The following is a 20,830-nucleotide window of genomic DNA, read 5'->3' as shown; positions in this document are numbered from 1 at the left end:
TATATATATATATATAGTAAAGTTATTGGATTAATTTGTTGATCTATGTGTCAATCCATTTCTATTCTACAGCAATGTTATTTAATTTTTAAAAAAAATTTACCCAAAACAATATCGACTCAACAAATTTCACACGATCAAATTAAATTAATTTTTAGAATGATTTGAAAAAAAATTGATCCATATCGAACTTTAAATCAATCTATAACCAAGTTAATTTACTTAATCGGGTGGAGTTTAATAATTATAGTTTTTTTCACTATAAATTATTTACTTTTTATGGTATTTGTTTTTTTTATGGTAGTGTTTAATTGTAAAAGTATTGCAGGTGGTTTGACAATTTTGGTGCTACTCTAAGCCATGTCGACATATTTTTTTGTAGAGGTTGCAGTTATTATTAACCATAACTAAAATAATGATTAGTTTTTTACTATAAATTGTATAGTATAGTCTATAGTATAAAGGTTAGGTTGTCTCTTTATTTTTTGTTTTTTTAATGAAATATTTTTTTAATTTAGTTTTTTTATTTAGTTATTAGATTTTTATAGTACGGATCTCGAATTTGACAGATTAACATAATATAAAACAGTTTTTTTTGTTTTTTTTTTCATTATTTTTTTTGGTCTAGTTTAGTTTGTTAAATTTCTTTATATTTAGTTATCAGGCTTTCATGATATGTATATCAAGTTTGATGAGTTAACCTAGTTTGACATATTAACCCAGTTAATTATGGGTTAACCCGTTAATTTTTTTTCTATTTAGTTATCAAATAAAATTCTAGGTTTGACAAGTTAACCTGGTTTGAAGAGTTGACCTAATTAATTCAGATTTTTTTTTCCTTAGTTTTTTTTCCTGTAGATTTTTTCTTTTAAATTAATCTATTTAATTATCACACTTTTATAACACAACCTCACAGTCAGACTCACATTCAAGGTTCTTTGGTTTGGTGTCGCAATCAAACTCACTTAAACTTTAGTCATGTAAGTTTAATATTATTATTAATATTATAAATATTACTCGTTGGTCAAACATTACAGTTAGATCTGATACCTTTTGGTATATCTTTACAAAAGACCTAGCATTCTTAAATTTTAGTATTTTTTGATATTTTTTATGCAAGGAGAAAATTAATTCGTGATATATGCCTCTCTTTTTTTTTTCCTTTTTAAGCTTTTCATAGTGGACTGCACTGTGCAGTCCACAATGAAAAAGCTAATACATTTAGTTTTTTTTTTAAATTATTATTTTTAATTTAGTTTCTTGGCATGAAATTTTTCTATCTAATTAATAGGTTTCATGATACGGATAACAGATTTAATGGGTTAATCTAGTTGACTCATCAGATTCATTTTTTTTCATTAGTTTTTGTTCCTCCTTTATGTTTTTTCCTCTCTGTGTTTTTTTTATTAATCTCATTAATATTAATTTTTTTATATTTAGTTATTATACTTTTATGACACAAATTTCATGTTTGACGAGTTAACTTTACTTGATAGGCTAACCCAGTTGATTTAATTTTTTTCTTTTTTTTATTAATTTTTCTTTCAATTTTTTTTTCAATGTTGCATGCAGTCTATGATGAAAATGTTGATGCCTTTAATTTTTTTTGCTCTTTTTTCTTTTTATGTCTTTCATTATAGACTAAACAGTGCAGTTCGCAGTGAAAAAATTGATGTTTGTTTTAAAATTATTTTTTAATTTATTTTATTAATATTAATTTTCTTCTATTTAGTTATTAAATTTTTATGATACTAATCTTTGATTTGATGGGTTAACCTAATTAATTTATTTTTTTATTTTTTTCTTCTTATAGGTTTTTTTATTTTAATTAATATTTTTTATTTAATTTAGTTCATTAATATTATTTTTTATTTAGTTAATGATTGATGCTTTTAGTTTTTTTTTGCTATTTTTAAACCCTTTTCTTTATTAATTTTTTACTGTAGATTTAATTAATATATTTAATAAAAAAAATTAACCCACGATGGTGTATAGTGGGTCAAGCAAGCAGTCCAACTCTATAATGGAGTGAGGAGGATTGGACTAGTGAGGATGTGTAAATAGTTTTCTTTCATGGCTGGGCCTTTGGCTGAGATAAAAAGAAGTAAGTCATTAAAAGCTCGGTCGTGTTTAATGGTGTTACTTGCCTCCATTAAGGAATTTTCAAAACTTTTTTATTCTTATTTCATAAATCTTAATTGATGAGAATTTTATTATTTTATTTTTATTTATTAAATATTTTAAATTATTATAATTTATATATATATATTTTGATTTCTTAAAAATATTATTTATTAAATATTTTAAATGATTATAATTTATATATATATATATATTTTGATTTCTTAAAAATATCCCAAAATTTAATAAATAAACATTTTAAAATAATCTATGTTAGTATTTTGAATTTCTCATTCCTTAAACATTTCAATTTTTTAATTCAAAAATTCATTCTAGTAAGTGTTTTAAAAGGTTTGATGAACGAGTATTGGAGAAAATTATTTATATTCTTAAGAAAATTTAATTTTTTTAAATGTGATAATTTTTGAATGGTTAGGAACTTCCCAAATCTTAGCGAGGATTGATTTTATAATTCAATGTAATCTTGTCTAATTAAATTAAATTACCTTGGATTTTATAAATACAAGATAAATTTTGACCAGAATATTTTTAAAGGAGCATATTTATTGAATTGATACAAATAAATGAATGATTCCGAGTATTCTTTTGCTCGACACTTCTTACAAAGAAAAAGAAAAAGAAAAAGAAAAAGAAAAAGGTATTTTTTAAAAAACTTTTAAAAGAATAAAAAAAACTTCTTCATCTTACTGCATCGCACCATGAGGAATAGAATGTGACAGCACTTCTAAAAAGATGATGACACTGGACCGTAGAATGCGGCGGCACACAACCACAAGTGTAATGTTTTTTATTTATTTTTTTAAAATTAATATATTATTAATATTTTTATATCATTTTAATATATTAATGTTAAAAATATTTTTTAAAAATATTTTTTTTAATAAAATTTTAAATAAAAATATTTTAAAAAATAAATACTACCACACCATATATATCTTTTAAAAAATATAGATAATATTTAATTGCTGTCAAGTACTTATCATGTATAAATAATTATTTTTTAAAATAGTAATAAAAAAATCCATCCTAGAAAATCAAGATGGAAAGATAAAAACACATTGGAAGGAAGTTTTAAAATCACTTGACACTGTTTTTTTCTAAATTATTAAAGGGTATTTTTACTGTTCATTTATAAAGGAAATTATGATAAAGCTACCGAACAAAAAAAAGTTCAAACAATTATTTTAGTAATTTCACTGTTAAAAAAAAATTACGTCACCAATATTTTTGTGTCCATATAAAAAGACAAAAACATCCTATCCTATTCCAAGGCATCAATTTTGTACTGCAAGGAATGAAGTAGAAAAAACACCGTGGATTTGCGAATCCACAGTGTTCCTCTACGTGTGCTAGAGTTTCTTTAAATTAAAGAGTTTCTTTTAATTTTAATTTATAAGAGTATTCTTACTTGCAAATATCGGAAGCTGACCCAAAATGGATGGCCTTAAATGGAATTGAGAGGAAGATGAAGGAGTGATTTTAAAATTTGACAAATGATAAGAAAATTTCCTTTTTTACCTCCGATTCGTTGTCTGTCTGGCCAGATGAGCTCTGCATGTTGTAAGCTCATCAAGGCAGGCAGCCAGCAATCCTAATTCCCATCCAATTTCTTAAAATAATAATAAAAAAAAACACAGCACCAGATGATTGATGAACTCAATAAATAAAAATTAAATACCATGACCAATCCCTAAAAGGTACGTAAAATTCTCTTCTTTCAGATTTATTTCCCTCAGATTTTCTTTATAAAATCGATTATTTTACTCATTTTTCGTCGCGGAATTAAAAAATTAGGTTTTCAAAGCACAAAACTTGACTGAAGGTGTCATTAAAATTCTTCTTTGTTTTTAGCTGTTTGCTGCTATTAATTGATTTGATCAAGCGTTGAATTGGATGGATAGAAATTGAGGATTTTCTGCTGTTCTATTACCTACGAGTAATATTACTACGAATTGTGTAATTGGGTCGCAAGCTTCAGCTTTTATAGCAGACTTTTTTTAAAAGGAATTTAACTGCTTAAAATGTAGAGCAAAATGTGATTAGGTCTATTTTTTTTTAGTTTTGATAGGAATTTCTGATCTTATTTTCATTTATCTGTATATGTGATGTGATGATTTGGATTTTGAGTTTGATTTTGCGTTTTATGATTTGGATTTGGATTTTGAGTTTGATTTTGCGTTTTCCTGTTTCAGGGAATTATTCCATTAGTGTGATTTTGTAAACAAAAATTTTTAGTAGGTGGTTGTTGGTTTCAGGAGCCCAACAACTTCAGAAACTGAGAATTTAATCAGTAGCCACAGAAAATGTACCAACGTGTGCCTGCGGCTGTAACAACCCGAGGTGGATCGCCCACTGACAATGGGGATTCAGTTGTGACTTTGGATCAAGTTCCGCGATGGAGTGATGCTGAGAGTAGATCTTCGTTCGGTTATGATAATGAGGACCCTTCATTTACAAATCCGTTTTTCCCTGATCCTTTAACGTCACCTTCTGAGGGGGAAAGCAGTACCTGTGGGATGGTATCGAGGTTCCCAGTTGATCATGAGATCAACTCAAAGATATACTTATGGAGGGGCAACCCTTGGAATCTTGAGGTGGATGCTGTTGTGAATTCTACAAATGAGGTGAATGTTGGGTACTCCCCTTTATTTGGTTGAACTGCATGAGCAGTGCTATCCTTGGAACTGATGATTTTGACTTTTTACCTTTTCTACCCAAGTGATCTATGGTTATCTAGATTTGACATCTATGGTTAGAAAGTGGAATGTCTGAAGAAACTTTTTGCTACATTTGCAGCAGGTTTGGATAGCTATTTGTTAGTGGAGTTTGGTTTTTGGTGAACCTGATATAATATGAGACTTTGAACCAACAGCTTCCACATGTTCTACAATGACATCTGAATTTTAGAACCTGCAACCTGAATATTTTTTCCGTGGTTTGGTTGTGGGGCTCATATTCAGATTTTAAGGGATGTGAACTCTCTTTTTTGGATCATGGAAAATCTTTTAAGCTCACATTGCACCTGATATAATACGACACTTTAGAGCACCATAATTGTTTTATCTTTGTCCTCAGTGGATGCACTTGTTCTATGAGTTATATGCTTGCTGCTGATGTTGAGAAGTTGTTTTTGACTCTATGCTTAAAGGGAGCACCAAGCCAATTCACCTTCTCCTCTTGGTGCATCCATCACTAATCTTTGTGCTCCAGCATGAAGATCCTTAGTAAATTGCATTGCTGTAGCATTTCAAACCCTTTTTCTAATTGCATCGAGCTTTCAAACATGAAAACCAAGGAACCAGCAATTCACTTATATCATCTCTAATTTCCTTCTAATTGATGGTTTATAGTTACTGGACGAGGCACACAGCAGCCCTGGTCTGCATGCAGCAGCTGGACCTGGTCTTGCAGAAGAATGCACAACACTGGTATGGTGTCAATTGGTTGCCAGCTGCTAATATTTGAATATTTTCATTTGATGTGGAGATTATATGTCATGTTTATGAGCACCAGTTACAGGGATTTTTAATGATCCATACACCACGCCCGCCCGCCCGCACACACACACACAAGCTCTTATCATGCAAAGATAGTTGATAAACAATGCAAATTTTACTGCAGTAAATCTGTTTTCATACACTGGGGCAAATCTAGATATGTTCAAAACACTTTTAGTTGCTAAAGTTAGCTTGTTTGATTATTAGGTCATTTTTATGTAGGTAAGAAAATACAAGAGTGGGACTGACTTGACATGCATTTGTGTGTGGTCAGGGTGGATGTCGAACAGGGATGGCAAAAGTTACTAATGCATATGACCTTCCGGCTAGGTATGCATGCTGGCATGTTCTACTTGATATGAAGCATTAATTTATTTTTGCATTACATCACAAAAATTTATTATCCTGTGTTCCATTTCTCTAACCTGCCCTTGATTCAAGAATTGACAATGGAGAAATTTGGTATATTGCTTGTATGCTTTAGTGTGCTCTTTTCTCGTTGGTTGTTGTTTTATTCAGACGGATTGCATCTGTGTCATTTCATTAGTGTTTGTTTCTTATTCACGGAATGAGTCAAGATAAATGAACGCTGTGTTATAGTGGGGGACCAGTTATACTGGAGAATTAACAATAGCTTCTCCAGATTGATTGTTGTTTCAGTCTAAGCTTGTGTTCCTTCTTCAAAAGTCATGCTTGATGACTCATATTTACCATATTTATATATTGCACACTCTGCAATATCAATATATATTTTCTTTAAATTGCTTTCCATTTCTTGTCCTTAATGTTTTGTCTGTAGTTGTTGAATCCTTCCAACTTATCTGTTGGATTACATCAGGTTCTCTTTTTGGTAGTTCTAATTTATATATTTTTTGTTATTTGAAATAGAAGCTAATGTTTTGCTTAATATCATGGCAGGAGAGTTATCCATACTGTTGGTCCCAAATACGCAATGAAATATCATACTGCTGCAGAGAATGCTTTGAGTCACTGCTACCGCTCTTGCCTAGAGCTTCTCATTGAGAATGGGCTTCAAAGGTTGTAACTCCATTATTTGCTGGTCTTCTGTTCATTTATTGTGCTTTTATGATTTTTAAAAACACTGAGCTAGCTTTAACTTGACATACAAATGCAGCATCGCTATGGGCTGTATATATACGGAGTCTAAAAATTATCCGCGTGAACCAGCCGCTCATGTGGCTATAAGTGAGAAATTTTCCTTTCACTGCAGCTCTTTGTCTAGCTCTCTAATGCTTAATGTGCATGTTAATATCAACCCGGGGAATTTTTTTCTTATTGTTAGTAAATTAATAATGTCTATCCATTTGAGCTATCAGAGAGAATTTATGTTGTTTTGCTGGAATAACACAATAACTTGCGCTTCATGCACATAAACTCATTCATTTATTCCCACCTCTATAAAATTTTTGTGTGTATTTCTGATATTGTCTGTGTTTGGAGAGCCAAATGTTGCTTATGTGATTCATTGTCATCTAATTGATTTCCTGTTTGGTTTTGTTCAGGGACCGTCCGGCGTTTCCTTGAGAAGCAGAAAAATAAGATTACAGCTGTTGTTTTTTGTACCACCACATTAACTGATACTGAAATATATAAAAGGTGCTTCTATATTTATGTTCCTTTCTGTTACCTTAGAGATGCACAAATAGCTGCAACCCAACTGAATTTGAGCTATAGCCCAAACTAGTTAGGGCAAGATGCACATTTTGTCATTTCTTTAAATAAAATAACGATGCCTCAGTTGAGACATGTCACATTTGTTATATTTTTCTTATGTAACCACTACTTTGTAAGAATTCTATCAACTGTGGTCATTGTTCCTTTTACCATTTTCCACTGTAGATTGCTCCCACTGTACTTTCCTCGAGATAAACATGAAGAAGAGGTGGCCATCTCAAAACTTCCTGCTGATGTTGGGGACGAGAATGGTGAGACGATAATAGATGAACGCAAAATCAGAATAAAGCCTTTGCCCAAGAAAAATATTCCGAGACCTTCCCAACCTCCAGCGGAACTTCCTGTCATTGATGTTGGCTTGGTACGAAGGTTAGTTGACTTAATTGCAATATAAATTAAACATTCTTTTTTGTTTTGTTTTGTTTTCTCTTGTTTAAGATGGTCATTTTTCAGTTCAGATCACTACACTTTATTTCTTACTATTTTCAATTTTGAATATTTGTGTTTAAATGGAATGAGCAGTACAATGGCTAATGCTCAGGATTTTCTCAAAAAGAATATGCTCTTTCTTGAAGAGTTAATCTCATACAGTGGTTCTTTGAATATGACACACACACATGCTCGTCTAATCAATCGTTTCATTTTACAGGAATTCATCATACTTGGATTCATATTTGGATCCTGCCTTCATGTCTGTAATTAAGGATCCAGATCAGAGACGCAAGGAGCAATGGGAAAAGACTGCTCAAGCATGGAGTGGATGGAATTGTGCCAAAATGCTTGGATTCGGTGATCTTGGAGGCCCTCCATTGTCAGCTGCTGAAGAATATTCTCTTCATTCAAGATACCTAGCCAAAGCAAATTCTCTTAATCTTTCTGAAATAGCAGAGATGAAAATTGTGTAAGCATCTGTACATCTTCATTTGCATGCGCTTTAGGTTTTAATTCCTTTTCTTTTAAAGGCAAACTTTGCATTGCCTCATTTGATTCCTGTTGAATCAATATGATTGGTGTAATGTTCATTGGTTATGGCTCTGAATTATCTTTTTGCAGCCTCTACATTCAGATCTTCTCAGTATGAATTAGTCCACCTGGCTACATAACCTTTTGCATGAATTGCATTTCCTTCATTGTACAGCACCTATCATTTTCACTAATGCTTAGTGTTTATGATCTCAGATTGCATATAATTGAATTTAGATCTTTTCTTGCTACTTTAGTTACCGTGGTGGGGTAGACAGTGAGGGCCGTCCTGTGATGGTGGTAGTGGGAGCGCATTTGTTGCTGCGATGTCTTGATCTAGAGAGATTTGTGCTTCATGTGGTAAAGGTAGTTCATTTTCTAGCTTTATTATTCTCACTTATCAGCTTCTTGATCTTGGACAATGCTGTCTTCAGATATCCTTATTCTTATCCTGTTATGATTTTCTTGACTTCGCTGTTGATTTGGCCTATTATTATCTGGGTTGTTAAATTGCAGGAATTTGAGCCCTTAATACAGAAGCCTTATACGATTGTGTATTTCCACTCTGCAGCCTCTTTGCAAGTGTAAGTATTGCATGTTTGACTTTCTAAACTACACACTTCCGTTTTCTTGAAATTTTGTCTTTACAATAGATGATTTGGTGCTCACGTGGGAGAATTGAAACATTTGTCAATGATATTTCTGCTCAATGCTGATTTTTTTTCCCCTCCTCATTTGCTCTAAATGTGGGATTGCCTTTGGCCTTTTTTTTTTTTTTTTTTTTATCCTTTTCCCTGATTATGGTGATTGTTTGTCACCAGACGTGCTCACAAAGAGGTACCTTTATGGAGAATTTGACCAGAATTATATTCTTGGAATCAGGAATTTGGATTCGGAAAGCTTAGGAATTTTCAATTAGGATTTGGATAGATCAGGAATTTTCAAGTTCTTTATTTGAGTTTCTACTTGCATTGTGGGAATTGCCCACCATCCTTGTCTTGGTCACATACTGGTACCTTTATGGAGAATTTGATCAGGATTTTCTCTGTCATAGGATAATCATATGACTCTTGATGTTTGTTCTCCGTACAAATGGGGTATTGACCGGAGCTTTGTTATTCCACCTGTTATTTTGTTTTCAAGTTTATGGGAATGGTGTTGTTTGTCTGGGCTGGTTTATAATCTTTTTTTTGAAGTTCATCTTTCTGAAACTGTCAGCTTTCCTCATTTTATACGTGCCTGCCTCTTTGATAAACAGTCAACCAGACTTGGGATGGATGCGAAGATTACAACAAATACTCACTCGGAAACACCAGCGAAATCTGCATGTATGCTATATATGTTCATCTCTGTAAATGCATATATTTGTTTTCTTAGATCTGACTCCCTCATCTACTTTGTAGGCGATATATGTTCTTCACCCAAATTTTCACCTGAAGGCCACAATTTTTGCGTTGCAAGTATTTGTTGATAATGTGGTATGCATTTTTATTTGAGTTTTTGTCAATTGAAATCTGAATCTATTTTGCAAGTTTACTGCTTGAATTTGACTCCTAGACCTGGAAGAAAGTGGTGTATGTTGATCGGCTTGTGCAGCTGTTCAGATATGTACCTCGTGAGCAGCTGACCATCCCTGACTTTGTTTTCCAGTTGAGTTTTCTACTTCTCATACAATCCATATCCCTTTGCCGTCTGTTTGTGTTGATCGTTGCATATCCTGATAATGGTGTATGGTTGCAAGGATGGAGTGGACAAACGAAGTTTCTTATAAACTGTTGATGTGATGGATGCAGGCACGATTTAGAAGTGAATGGAGGAAAGGGTCTTATTGTGGACCCCAGAACAAAATATGTGTATCATCGACCGTAGGCATCATCAGAGATGCAGTTTCATCACGTGATTTTGCAAGTCAGATTGTGGTTTCTTTAATTTTCTTCCCGCCCCCCTCCGAAGGTGCATTTGATGTTGCCTTTGTACAAATTGTAGCGGTTTTTCTTTCTCTTTTAATCGGGGTTGCATCTGGTGTTGAAACATGTATCAATAGCATCTCATTTGTTTATTTTATTTGTTGAGCAATGAATGATTGCTTTTGACAGTGGAAATAAAAGCTAGCTTGTCCCTTATTATCCTTGGATGCTTCTCTATAAAATGTACGTAAGCTGCTGTGGAAGGTGGGCGAGTTACCGGTAATGTTTGAGATTTTTTTACCTTTTATTTTTTAAAGTATTTTCTATTTGAAAGTATATTAAAATAATATTTTTTATTATCAACATAAAAAAGTTAAAAAAATTTCAAATACAAACATGTTTAAACCTAGAGTCGGCACTCTAGGTTTAAATGTATTTTTAAGGGCAAAAGAGAGCCAGTTTGACATGGTGTATCTATGACTACTAATTAATTTAAAACGCAAAATAGCTTATGAAAAAAAATAAAGGTTTGTGTTTGGTAAAACAAAACATTCAAAGAATTTTATTTTATGTTTTCTTTTAAAAAGAGCAAAGAGTAGAAATTCGAATCGTGAAGTCAATTGTTGTTTTTAATTTTTGATCCAAAGTAAATTTCTTACTTAATTTTACTATAACTTCCAATTTAAGATAAACATCGTTGCTAACAAACATGAACATGCCTTTGTTCTTTAAGCTAAATTTAAAAAAACAATTTAAATCAATATGGAAAAATCAAATGATGTGGTGATATTGAACAAATTCGAAAGTAAATCATGCTTTCTTTTACACTGAGATCGAAATTTCACTGCGAAGAGGATGGAACCCGAAGATCACAGGCTTCTGTTCAGGGAAAAATAAAAAAACATTATAAGCTGAAGGCCCAAGCTCCACCTGAGGATCCGGTTCCAAATCTAGATGAACTGAGGACATTCAGCCCATGGAGGGATCTTTATGAGTTGTTTCCTAGTAATCTTGCTATGGCCCATGGAGACGTGTTTAGAAGCTGAAATTTTTTGGGCCTAGCTCATTTATGGGCTAATATTTTTATTTTATTTTTGTCAAATGAAAATGAAAAGAAAATGATATACCATCCACTCAACATATTTATAAATCTTCATCGTTTTAGGAGCAAGAAAAATAATTGATGGAGAAACGGGAACAATACTGTCCAAGCCAGTTCTTGAAGAAATATGAATTTTATTTATTTATTTTATTTGATATATATAAATAAACAGAAGATATGAGATTTAATCGTTTGGAGATGGGCAAAAATGAAAATAAAAACTAGCTCAGTCACACCGCATAAAGCCCTTACCACAATCATTGCACGTGTCTGCATACCGCAGAGGATCACACTCCACACGCATAATCCTCAACGCAGACGATTGTACCGCAGTGGAGGCATTTTTCAATCTATTGAGGAAAACCCATGTTGTTTCTGGGATTGATAGCCATTGCCCTTTGCAGCCGTGTGTTCCAAGGGTTGCACTCTATGGGTAATCCCAACATATTTAGATGAAGAAATGTAAGGGTTGAAGCTGGATGGCTTTTTAACACAGGAGGTGGACGCAAGCTCTGAACGTGGCGAGAGTTCGAATGAAGATATCCTGATTTTCTTTTTTCAGCTAGATTTGGCCGCTCGAGTTTAGGTTTACTGGCAGTCTTTTGGTTTAGATTTTTATAAAACAGTGAAGCATTTTGTTGTGTCCCCTAGTTTTTGGTGTTTTGTAGTGCTCACAAGCTTTTCTTGGTTGATGTTATGGAATTTGCATTATGCTTTGAATGTGGAACAGTGTGACATTTGACTGAAATTCATCGTGTATTGTACAGGAACTTTTTATTTTTCTCTAGTATCGAGTCTTTGTAAGCAGCTTTTGGGTCATAGTTTAACGCGGTGAAATTGTGCTCGCTTGCCTAACTATGATACATACAGGTGTCCATGGAGAATAAGCTAGTTGGTAAATTAAGTTATAAAATGAATTTGCAGCGTGTTGAATGAGTTCGCTTCTTGGAAGGTTGATGCTTAGGTCATTAGGCTGCATGAAGCGAAGAGGGGATCATGTTCAAAGAGTGAAGCTCGAGATAAAGCTACAAGCATCAAGCAACTACGGTGAGTCCCACATTTTTCTATGCCCCACTTTTTTGTGGGATTTCTTATGCTGCATTTTACTGGCTCAACTAGAATATGTTTAGACTGCTTCCGCTTCTTTACTTGCAGTGCGGATGTCCAGAATGCAATTGCGAACAAGAATTATGCAGTGGCAGCTGGATTACGAGATCAAGTTTCAAAACTGGAAGCAGAGTCTTTTGCTGCATCTGCTGGAGCTCTGGCATATGAAAATGCACAGTATGCATTTTGTTTAGGGCAGAAAGTGAGGCACAAAATTTTTGGTATGTAAGCTTGGCTTCCACACCATCATTTAAATCTTTCATCTGTTTTCACTTCCTTTATGAGGTTCAGTTGCATTGTATATGCAGAAAAAGAATCTGTAGAGATTGCGTTTATGCCATGGGAGCACATCCTTGGAACTGAATGTTATAATTCTGGACTCGGTAAATGAATTCTACAGCCGCAGCCGTATAGAGTCTCTTACGCGAGAAGAATCAAAGTGCAAATATAAAAGATTAGGAGTTGCTTATCCTGTTGCGATGTGTCAACAATTCGTACTTCACTCTTTTTTATGTTTCCATGATTCTAGTGTGGATCTTGGCCTTATAGCAAACTTCCATAGCTGCAAGCTAGCTTTTCTTTCCCTGACGTCTCAGTAGTTCCTGAGGAAAATTTGGTTGCTCCTGAGAAACCGGATATGGAAGTCAAGTTGTCGCTTAAAAAATGAAGCATGCCCCTGGCTTTTTTTACTTGATTATTTTGAGGCATATGATCAATGTGCAGGAAAGGTTTGATCATCCCAATACATCGTTTATCTTAATCAAGCAGCTGCGTGACATGCACAACAGGCCTCGTCAGTCATGAAGCGCCGGTTGATCAATATTGATTATATGTGTTTGTGTTATAAAAGGATATTTGAAAAAAATTGAAATTATTTATTTATTTATTATTTTAAATTAATTTGTTTTATGTTTTTATATTGTTTTAAGATATTTTTAAATATTATTAGTTTTATTTTAATATAATGATATTAAAAAAATTAAAAAATTATATTATTTCAATATATTTTTAAATAAAAAATATTTTTAAAAACTATTACCATATAAATACCAAAAACGACACCATAAACGACGATGGTGGCGTGCTTAAGCAGGCGAGTGGTGCCTTCTGGTCCCCGTGATTTAGAGATTGGAGGCATGGGGCTGAAAAGCTTGTGGAATTTTTCAATCTATCTCAGTCATGTATGATTTGATGGCGCTATCTTCACTTGTTTTGCTGGAAATTTCGGATTTGATTTGATTTAGATCATGTGTTAGGCTGTTAGCAATATGGCATAATAACTTGTGTATGGCTCATACTCTTTTCCCTGCCTCGTCTTGTTCCTTGAGGTTCAGGTTCTTCGTAGACATTAGAGAGGAGAAACATGTTGTTCTTGTGTTCTTATTCGTTCAGAACCAAACTAGACTTAATTACGACTTAGTCCTTGTAGTTTAACACAACTAGTTAGCTAATCCTTGTAGTTTAACAAACTATGTTTTTTTATTTTTTTTTAATATGCTTGTAACTTGGTCTTTCTGTCAATTATATATTATTTTCTAATAAATTTATTTTTTACTTATAAAAAAATAGAGTGCAAAAAAGGAGAAAAAGATATTGGGAAAATCTGATTTGAAAAAAAGGTAATTTTCAAATAAAAAGATTACCATATCGAAGATGGTCAATGATGTCAAATGGCAAAATTAATTATTTTTATAATATAAATACTAATTAATCAATTTCAATAAACTACAGGTACTATATATAATAAACTTTTTTGCTGCCGCTTGTTGTCTGTTGAAGAAATAATAGCATGATTTATGAACGGTCCAAATCTAAGCTATACAATATTTTGATTCCAGAACTTGCTTTTCGCTTAATCAATCTGCTTTCTGCTTTCTGCTTTCTTGTTCCACTGATTTCATAGCGGGAGAGCACCCTTTCTGTCGTGGCCCAGATAACCAATCATTATTTGCTACTTGATCGGGCTTCTAACTTCTGCATCACTTCTTACAAAATCGACAATGTTGTGTCTGCTTATTAACAAAGAAGCAGAATGACACGCTACATGCCCCTTTTCAGGTCCTGCAAAACCTTAAGACAATTAAACCAACTCCATGCCCACCTTTTAGTCACTAATCTCTCCAACACCGCCCAAGCCTCCACCAAACTCATCGAGTCCTATGCTCAAATGGGTTCCATTAAATCCTCAACACTTGTCTTTGAAACCTATCAAAACCCTGATTCTTTCATGCGGGGTGTCCTTATAAAATGCCATGTCTGGTCTCACGCATTTGAAGAAGCCATTCTCCTCTACAACAAGATGTTATGCAATGAAGCTCAAATTACTCATTTCGTATTTCCTTCAGTTTTGAGAGCTTGTGCTGGTTTTGGGGACATGTTTATTGGTGCAAAAGTTCACGGGAGGATAATTAAATGTGGGTTTGATAATGATCCTTTTATTGAGACTTCACTTCTGGGTTTGTATGGAGAATTAGGGTGCTTAACCGATGCAAGGAAGGTGTTTGATGATATTCCGGTTAGAGATTTGGTTTCGTGGAGTTCGATTATTTCTATTTATGTTGATAAGGGAGAGGCAAATGAAGCGTTGGAGATGTTTAGGTTGTTGGTAAATGAACGTGTTAAATTGGACTGGGTTATAATGTTAAGTGTCACTGAGGCTTGTTCTAAACTGGGCATTTTGAAGTTAGCTAAGTCCATACATGGTTATATCGTTAGGAGGAGAGTTGACACTTGTGAGGCGTTGGATAATTCCCTTATTGAGATGTATAGTTCATGTGATGATTTGTATAGTGCTGAGAGGATTTTTGTAAATATGGCCAGTAAGACTTTGATTTCGTGGACTTCAATGATTTACTGTTATAATCGAAGCGGTTGGTTTAAAGAAGCCTTTGAGATTTTTGTGAAGATGCTAGAGTTGAAAGTGGAGCCGAATGTGATTACCATAATGGGAGTTCTTAAATCTTGTTATGGGTTAAGCTGGCTTAGAGAAGGGAAATTAATTCATTGTTATGCATTGAAGAAAGGTATGACATTCCAAGATGACTGTCTAGGGCCAGTGTTAATTGAATTATATGCTGGATGTGGTAAACTAGGCTATTGTGAGAAGGTTCTTCATGCAATTGGGGAGAGAAATGTTGTGTCATGGAACACACTCTTATCGATAAATGCTAGGCAAGGGTTGTTCGAGGAAGCACTGGTATTATTTGTGCAGATGCAAAAACGAGGACTAATGCTGGATTTTTTTAGCCTGTCAAGTGCGATATCAGCTTGTGGAAATGTGGGTTCATTACAGCTTGGGCGTCAGATACATGGTTATGCCATCAAACGATGCATTTTGGGTGAGTATGTCAAGAATGCTCTAATTGGCATGTACTCGAGGTGTGGTTTCTCAGATTCAGCACACATGATATTTAATGATATTAAACAAAATAGTAGTGTGGCATGGAATTCTATTATTTCCGGGTTCGTTCAGAGTGGTAATTCGATAGAGGCAATTCATCTCGTTGATCAAATGTACCGCAATTGTCTTAAAATAACTGATGTGGTCTTCTTAAGTGCAATTCAAGCTTGCGCAGACATGGTATGTCTTGAAAAGGGAAAATGGCTTCACCACAAACTCATTATGTATGGTGTAGAGAAGGATCTTTACATAGAAACTGCTCTAACTGATATGTATGCAAAGTGCGGAGATCTTCGAACAGCCGAAGGTGTTTTTCATAGCATGTCAGAAAAGAGTGTGGTGTCATGGAGTGCGATGATTTCTGGATATGGAATGCATGGTCGTCTTGATTCTGCAATCACTTTCTTCAATCAAATGGTAGAATTGGGAATAAAACCAAATCATATTACCTTCATGAATATCCTATCAGCATGTAGTCATTCAGGATCTGTGGAACAAGGAAAGTTCTATTTTGACCTGATGAGAGATTTTGGCGTTGAACCGAACTCAGAACACTTTGCTTGTATGGTTGACCTTCTGAGCCGTGCTGGTGATGTCAACGGAGCCTACAAAATAATCAACTCAATGCCATTTCCTGCAGATGCTAGTGTTTTGGGTAATTTACTTAATGGGTGTCGAATTCACCAGAGGATGGACATGATCCCAGGAATTGAAAAAGATCTCTTGAAGATCAGGACAAGTGATACCGGGCATTATTCCTTGTTATCTAATATCTACGCAGAAATCGGAAACTGGGCTGCTCGTGAGAAGACCAGAGGTATTATGGAGCGTTCAGGCTATAAGAAGGTTCCTGGGTACAGTGCAATTTAACTTGACTAAAAAGCAATGATGTGAATTTGATCTCCCTATACCTGCAGTGAATTTCGTTTTTTCCTTGAGATGAAAATTCCCATGAAAGAGTATCTTTTATGATGCCCATACTTGAGAGAATATGAAAATGTTTACAATTTAATCTAGAAAAATATCTGCACATGCGTCCTGCAATTTACTCTTCTCTTAATAGACTTCCGAAATGCCAAAAAAAAAATAAAAAATCAGAATCAACTTTATAATTCTCTAGTTCAAACTTTTCGTCACCATCTTTATTTGTCTTTTTTACTTTTCTGTATTTGTATTGCCTTTCTGGCAAAGTGGTGAAATCTAAGCAAAGAAAATTGCCCTGGCAGGAATTAAATAGGCTTGGTAAATTACATAATCAATAATTAATCACTTAACTTCTATGGTGACATCCCACCAACAATGACCTCATTCCCTGTCTAAGTCAAATGTGGATCAATGCTGTAAAGGATGGTCTCGATATTGTGGATCATAGTAAGAAAAAACAACAGCAGCCAATGATTGACCAAGAAAACCAGCTACGTAGTAAAACTGTGTATATATAATTTTCAATCTTTGATTACATTCATCAAAAGAAAATCTGTTTAATTAAACTCGCAAAACTCGTACCAAATATGTAACGCATATCCAAGGAGACTTGACCCCTCGGTTTGGTAGTTGTGTATTTACCTTTTCTCTTATTTCTTACAGCAAAGGTAACCCATCAAAATTCTTGATGGCCATGTTTGAAGAACCGGAAGTAGTAAAATCATCACATCAATGATACAACAAGACCACAGAAAGATTTCCTGTGAATGCACCATACGTAATTGTCCGCATTCATCATGCAGCTCCAGCTCAATGCTCGAGAGACAAGAAACGATCAACATAGATCTCATCGTCAAGCATTTCCCCAATGACCATCTTCAATCATCTTTAAGATGTCAAAGCTCTATTTATTTCAGTGCAATTCCATGTACATCATGGCATCGATGCATGGCCTGTGCAAGGGAAGCAACTGTAGAAAAGGAGAAGTGGTCACCATCCATCTCCATCAGGCTACAATCAGAAGTTTTCATCAAGCCTTTCTGTTTCATCAACTCCCGTACCTGCTCGACCTGACTCCATCTTTCATCCGAAGCATACAGACTGCAAATTAGCACAATGTAACAAGCTTCACCAGTTTGGAGCTCTAGCATCCTCTTGATTGCTACCTCTCCAAGATCAAACCTTGAATGTAGTCCACATCCATGAGGAAATGCTCCAAACAGACTAGCATCTGGTTGAACTGGCATTTTCGGAATGAAGCCCAAGGCTTCCTCAGGCTTGCCAGCACGAGCTACAGGTCAACCAAGCATGTATAATGTTTCATTGTAAGCACTTGTAATCCTGACATGTACTGAAAAGCTGCCACCCTTCCCCAACCGTCCCTGTATGGCTACATGCCTATAAGATGGATGTGAAGATCTATCTCTTCGTTGGGTTTCAACTCTGCCTTCAACATATCACCGAAAATTGACTGGGATCCACGAACACCCCCCTGAATTTCGTAGTCACAAATCATTGCACTCCATGTGACAGTGCTTTTCTTGCCCATATCGTCAAAAATAATACGAGCAGATTCAACATTCCCACAGTTGGCATAAAAGGTCAAAAGTGCAGTGCCAACATAAACATGATAGGATAATAGACCCCTCTTTACTGTGGAAGCATGAAAAGAAGAACCGACTTGGAGAACACTAAGAGAAGCACAGGCTGACAAGACACTAACTAGCGAGACTGCATCAGGTAAAACAGATCCCGTCCTCATTTGGCGAAACAGTTCAAGGGTTTTGTATGCAGAACCATTCTGATAAAGCCCAGAAATAATGGAATTCCAGACAACCACATTCCTATCTGAAACTGTCCCAAATATAAAACGAGCATATCAATTAATTTGGCATTTAGCATAAGAATCCACCAAAGAGTTTGTGACAATAGGCTCCCGTGGCCCACGCTTTTAATACTCAGACCATGAACTGACTGTGAACATGCTGAAAACACACTTGCAACGGTAACGTCATTAGGCAAGACACTGGCGCATTCCTTATGCATGAACAACTTCAAAGTCTCCACGGAACAGCCTTTCTGGGTGCGCCCGACGATCATAGCTGTCCACGAGATGAGATCAATATCACACAGCTCATCAAATACAGACCTCGCATCTCTAATGATTCCACACTTTGCATACACGTCTAGAAGGGTTGTCACCAAGTAAGAACCGAGTTCAAAAACACATTTAATCAAGTATCCATGAAGCCACTTCCCTTGATGCAAAGCTCCTAGCTTTTTACATGCAGTAACTAAGCTCCATAGTGTAATTGGATTTGCTTCAATCAACTCCTCTCTCATTCTATTAAATAAAACTAACCCTTCTTAAGCACAATTTTTCCGTACATAGCCAGCAACCATGAAGCTCCAAGTAACCACATTTCCATCAAACACGGCACAAGAACAGTCAATGTCTCCACACTTGGCATTCATATCAACAAGACCAGTCGACACAGAACTATCAGGATTCCTTAACTTGACAATTTGGTAGTGTACTTTCCTTACAGGCCTTTTAAACATGGGAAAAAACAACATCATGAGAATCTTTTAAGCACATTCTCATGCGATTATAGAACCTAATAATCTCTCAAAACACTTTGTTCAAAAAATACCATCTGACCATCGCTTTCCACGAAGAAAACCCGGGTCTGGTATTGAGTCAAACAATAAGCGTGCAAAATCAACACGACCAAAAGAACCATAAGATTTAATTAATTTGGTGCTGCGAGAAAGAGCCCGAGTGAGGGCCTGAACAATGAGGCAAGCGTGCATTTCCATGAGAGTATCGATGTTTTCGCGGAGACCCAGAAGGCAAAAGGATGGTTTTGGAAGAAGTTGTAGGGTATTGGGGGCAGAGGCATGTCTTGGTGGTGTACATCAGGTGGGTGTTCTAACTGTAAGAGCAGTTGATGGTGTGCATAGAGGAGAGATTTCTCCATTCAAGGTAGAAAGCTTTGTTTTTTTGCAGATATGCTTGTTTTTGAAAAAGAGAGATTAGTTTCACCATTTTTGTTTTATAGCTACGAGTTTGGATTAGATGAGACCTCGCACAAGGGATCTTATCTCAACTAAGTGAAATATTGAGCCACTATGGCACGACTATCTGCAGTTGTGACCCAGTTGTTATACTTTTAAGCAGAGGACTGACTAAATCATTCATGGAGTAAATGTCAGAGTCGATAGGCCCAGTCCTTAGTCGGGGAGAAAGGCAGTAAGATCAAGCACCAAACTGGTGGTAGATGAAAAATCTATGTTCGAAAAAGAGAGAGAACTGGGAATTTTGAGACGAAAATAGGGAAATATATATATAGATAATGCCCAAAAGTCGAGTCAACATGGAACGTCTTCAATTGTCAAATGTTTCCTTTTCTTTTTTTGGCCCGTGGCCTTACCTCGTGAAGGGTGGTAAAAAGGAGAAATAATATTTTAAGTTTTAATACTAATAATATAAAACGAAGGATATGAGTGGAGAGGATCTCGTTGCAATAAGACAATTAAGAGAGAAATAAGTGGAATAAAGAATACATAAACAAAAACACAAGGGGGCAGGAAGGAATGCAATGCGAGCTCTCTTATCAAACAAGGAACAAAGTAGGAGCAGCAGCACTCGAAAAGGACAGACAGGCAGGAGCAGCAGCACTCGAAAGTAGGGTGTGTTTTGGTTTTTCTGCATGGCTTTTGGTTTTTCTGCATGACGATACGAATCACTTTCGAGTGCTGCTGCTCCTACCTGTCTGTCCTTTTCTTGTCCTTTATATATATATATATATATATATATATATATAAGTGGAAAAGGAAAGGAGTTTTGGTGAAAATTAACAGACATCGAGGAATTTTACTTTTAACCATCTCGCAAATAACTGTTTACTTGGAATTTATTTTTATTTTTTCATTCTTCAATAGGTTTGTTCTTCCTTCATCTAAGGAGCAAATTATGGATGTTATGGGTTAATTGAAGTTTTTTTATTTTTTAGTTAACTTTTTTATTTTTTATTTTTAATATTTGCTTGATTTTGAATCATGCTTCATAAATTTTTTTAGTTTGTTTTTT

The 20,830-nt window shown here is 34.8% G+C and overlaps 2 protein-coding genes, 2 long non-coding RNA genes and 1 pseudogene across 7 annotated transcripts; 4 read left to right on the top strand and 1 right to left on the bottom strand.

The window, feature by feature from the left end:
* Window positions 1-3,576: 3,576 nt before the first annotated feature.
* On the top strand, window positions 3,577-10,426 carry LOC105121253 (protein GDAP2 homolog). 4 transcript variants are annotated; one of them, XR_841524.1, is made up of 16 exons: window positions 3,578-3,839; window positions 4,335-4,766; window positions 5,493-5,570; window positions 5,914-5,969; window positions 6,558-6,677; window positions 6,775-6,845; window positions 7,163-7,256; window positions 7,500-7,703; window positions 7,984-8,235; window positions 8,555-8,663; window positions 8,814-8,881; window positions 9,556-9,625; window positions 9,701-9,775; window positions 9,855-9,946; window positions 10,091-10,226; window positions 10,288-10,426. XR_841524.1 is itself a non-coding variant. In XM_011019839.1 (15 exons), exons 2-15 carry the CDS (start codon window positions 4,446-4,448, stop codon window positions 10,164-10,166), a joined length of 1,677 nt encoding a protein of 558 aa, XP_011018141.1. In that variant the 5' UTR covers window positions 3,577-3,839; window positions 4,335-4,445; the 3' UTR covers window positions 10,167-10,425. The 4 variants fall into 4 exon arrangements, 3 of the variants coding, with proteins under 3 accessions (XP_011018141.1, XP_011018133.1, XP_011018121.1); XM_011019839.1 differs by having other exon boundaries at window positions 3,577-3,839; window positions 9,864-9,946; window positions 10,091-10,425; XM_011019831.1 differs by having other exon boundaries at window positions 4,398-4,766; window positions 10,091-10,425.
* Window positions 10,427-12,043: 1,617 nt separating this feature from the next.
* Window positions 12,044-12,836, top strand: LOC105121270 (uncharacterized). Its single transcript, XR_841526.1, has 3 exons — window positions 12,044-12,353; window positions 12,462-12,634; window positions 12,722-12,836. It is a non-coding gene; the product is annotated as an uncharacterized LOC105121270 (long non-coding RNA).
* A 602-nt stretch (window positions 12,837-13,438) lies between these two features.
* On the top strand, window positions 13,439-13,934 carry LOC105121249 (uncharacterized). Its single transcript, XR_841523.1, has 2 exons — window positions 13,439-13,664; window positions 13,748-13,934. It is a non-coding gene; the product is annotated as an uncharacterized LOC105121249 (long non-coding RNA).
* A 68-nt stretch (window positions 13,935-14,002) lies between these two features.
* Window positions 14,003-16,829, top strand: LOC105121239 (Tetratricopeptide repeat (TPR)-like superfamily protein). The gene has a single exon (XM_011019799.1). It carries the CDS (start codon window positions 14,446-14,448, stop codon window positions 16,681-16,683), a length of 2,238 nt encoding a protein of 745 aa, XP_011018101.1. The 5' UTR covers window positions 14,003-14,445; the 3' UTR covers window positions 16,684-16,829.
* Window positions 16,830-17,231: 402 nt separating this feature from the next.
* On the bottom strand, window positions 17,232-20,088 carry LOC105121228 (pentatricopeptide repeat-containing protein At2g03380, mitochondrial-like; annotated as a pseudogene).
* Window positions 20,089-20,830: the final 742 nt, after the last annotated feature.

The sequence above is a fragment of the Populus euphratica genome, unplaced genomic scaffold (assembly GCF_000495115.2).
Source record: "Populus euphratica unplaced genomic scaffold, PopEup_1.0 scaffold1.1, whole genome shotgun sequence".
Lineage (NCBI taxonomy): Eukaryota > Viridiplantae > Streptophyta > Magnoliopsida > Malpighiales > Salicaceae > Populus > Populus euphratica.
The sequence above is the reverse complement of the archived record's forward strand: the minus strand, read 5'-3'. Positions and strand labels throughout refer to the sequence as shown.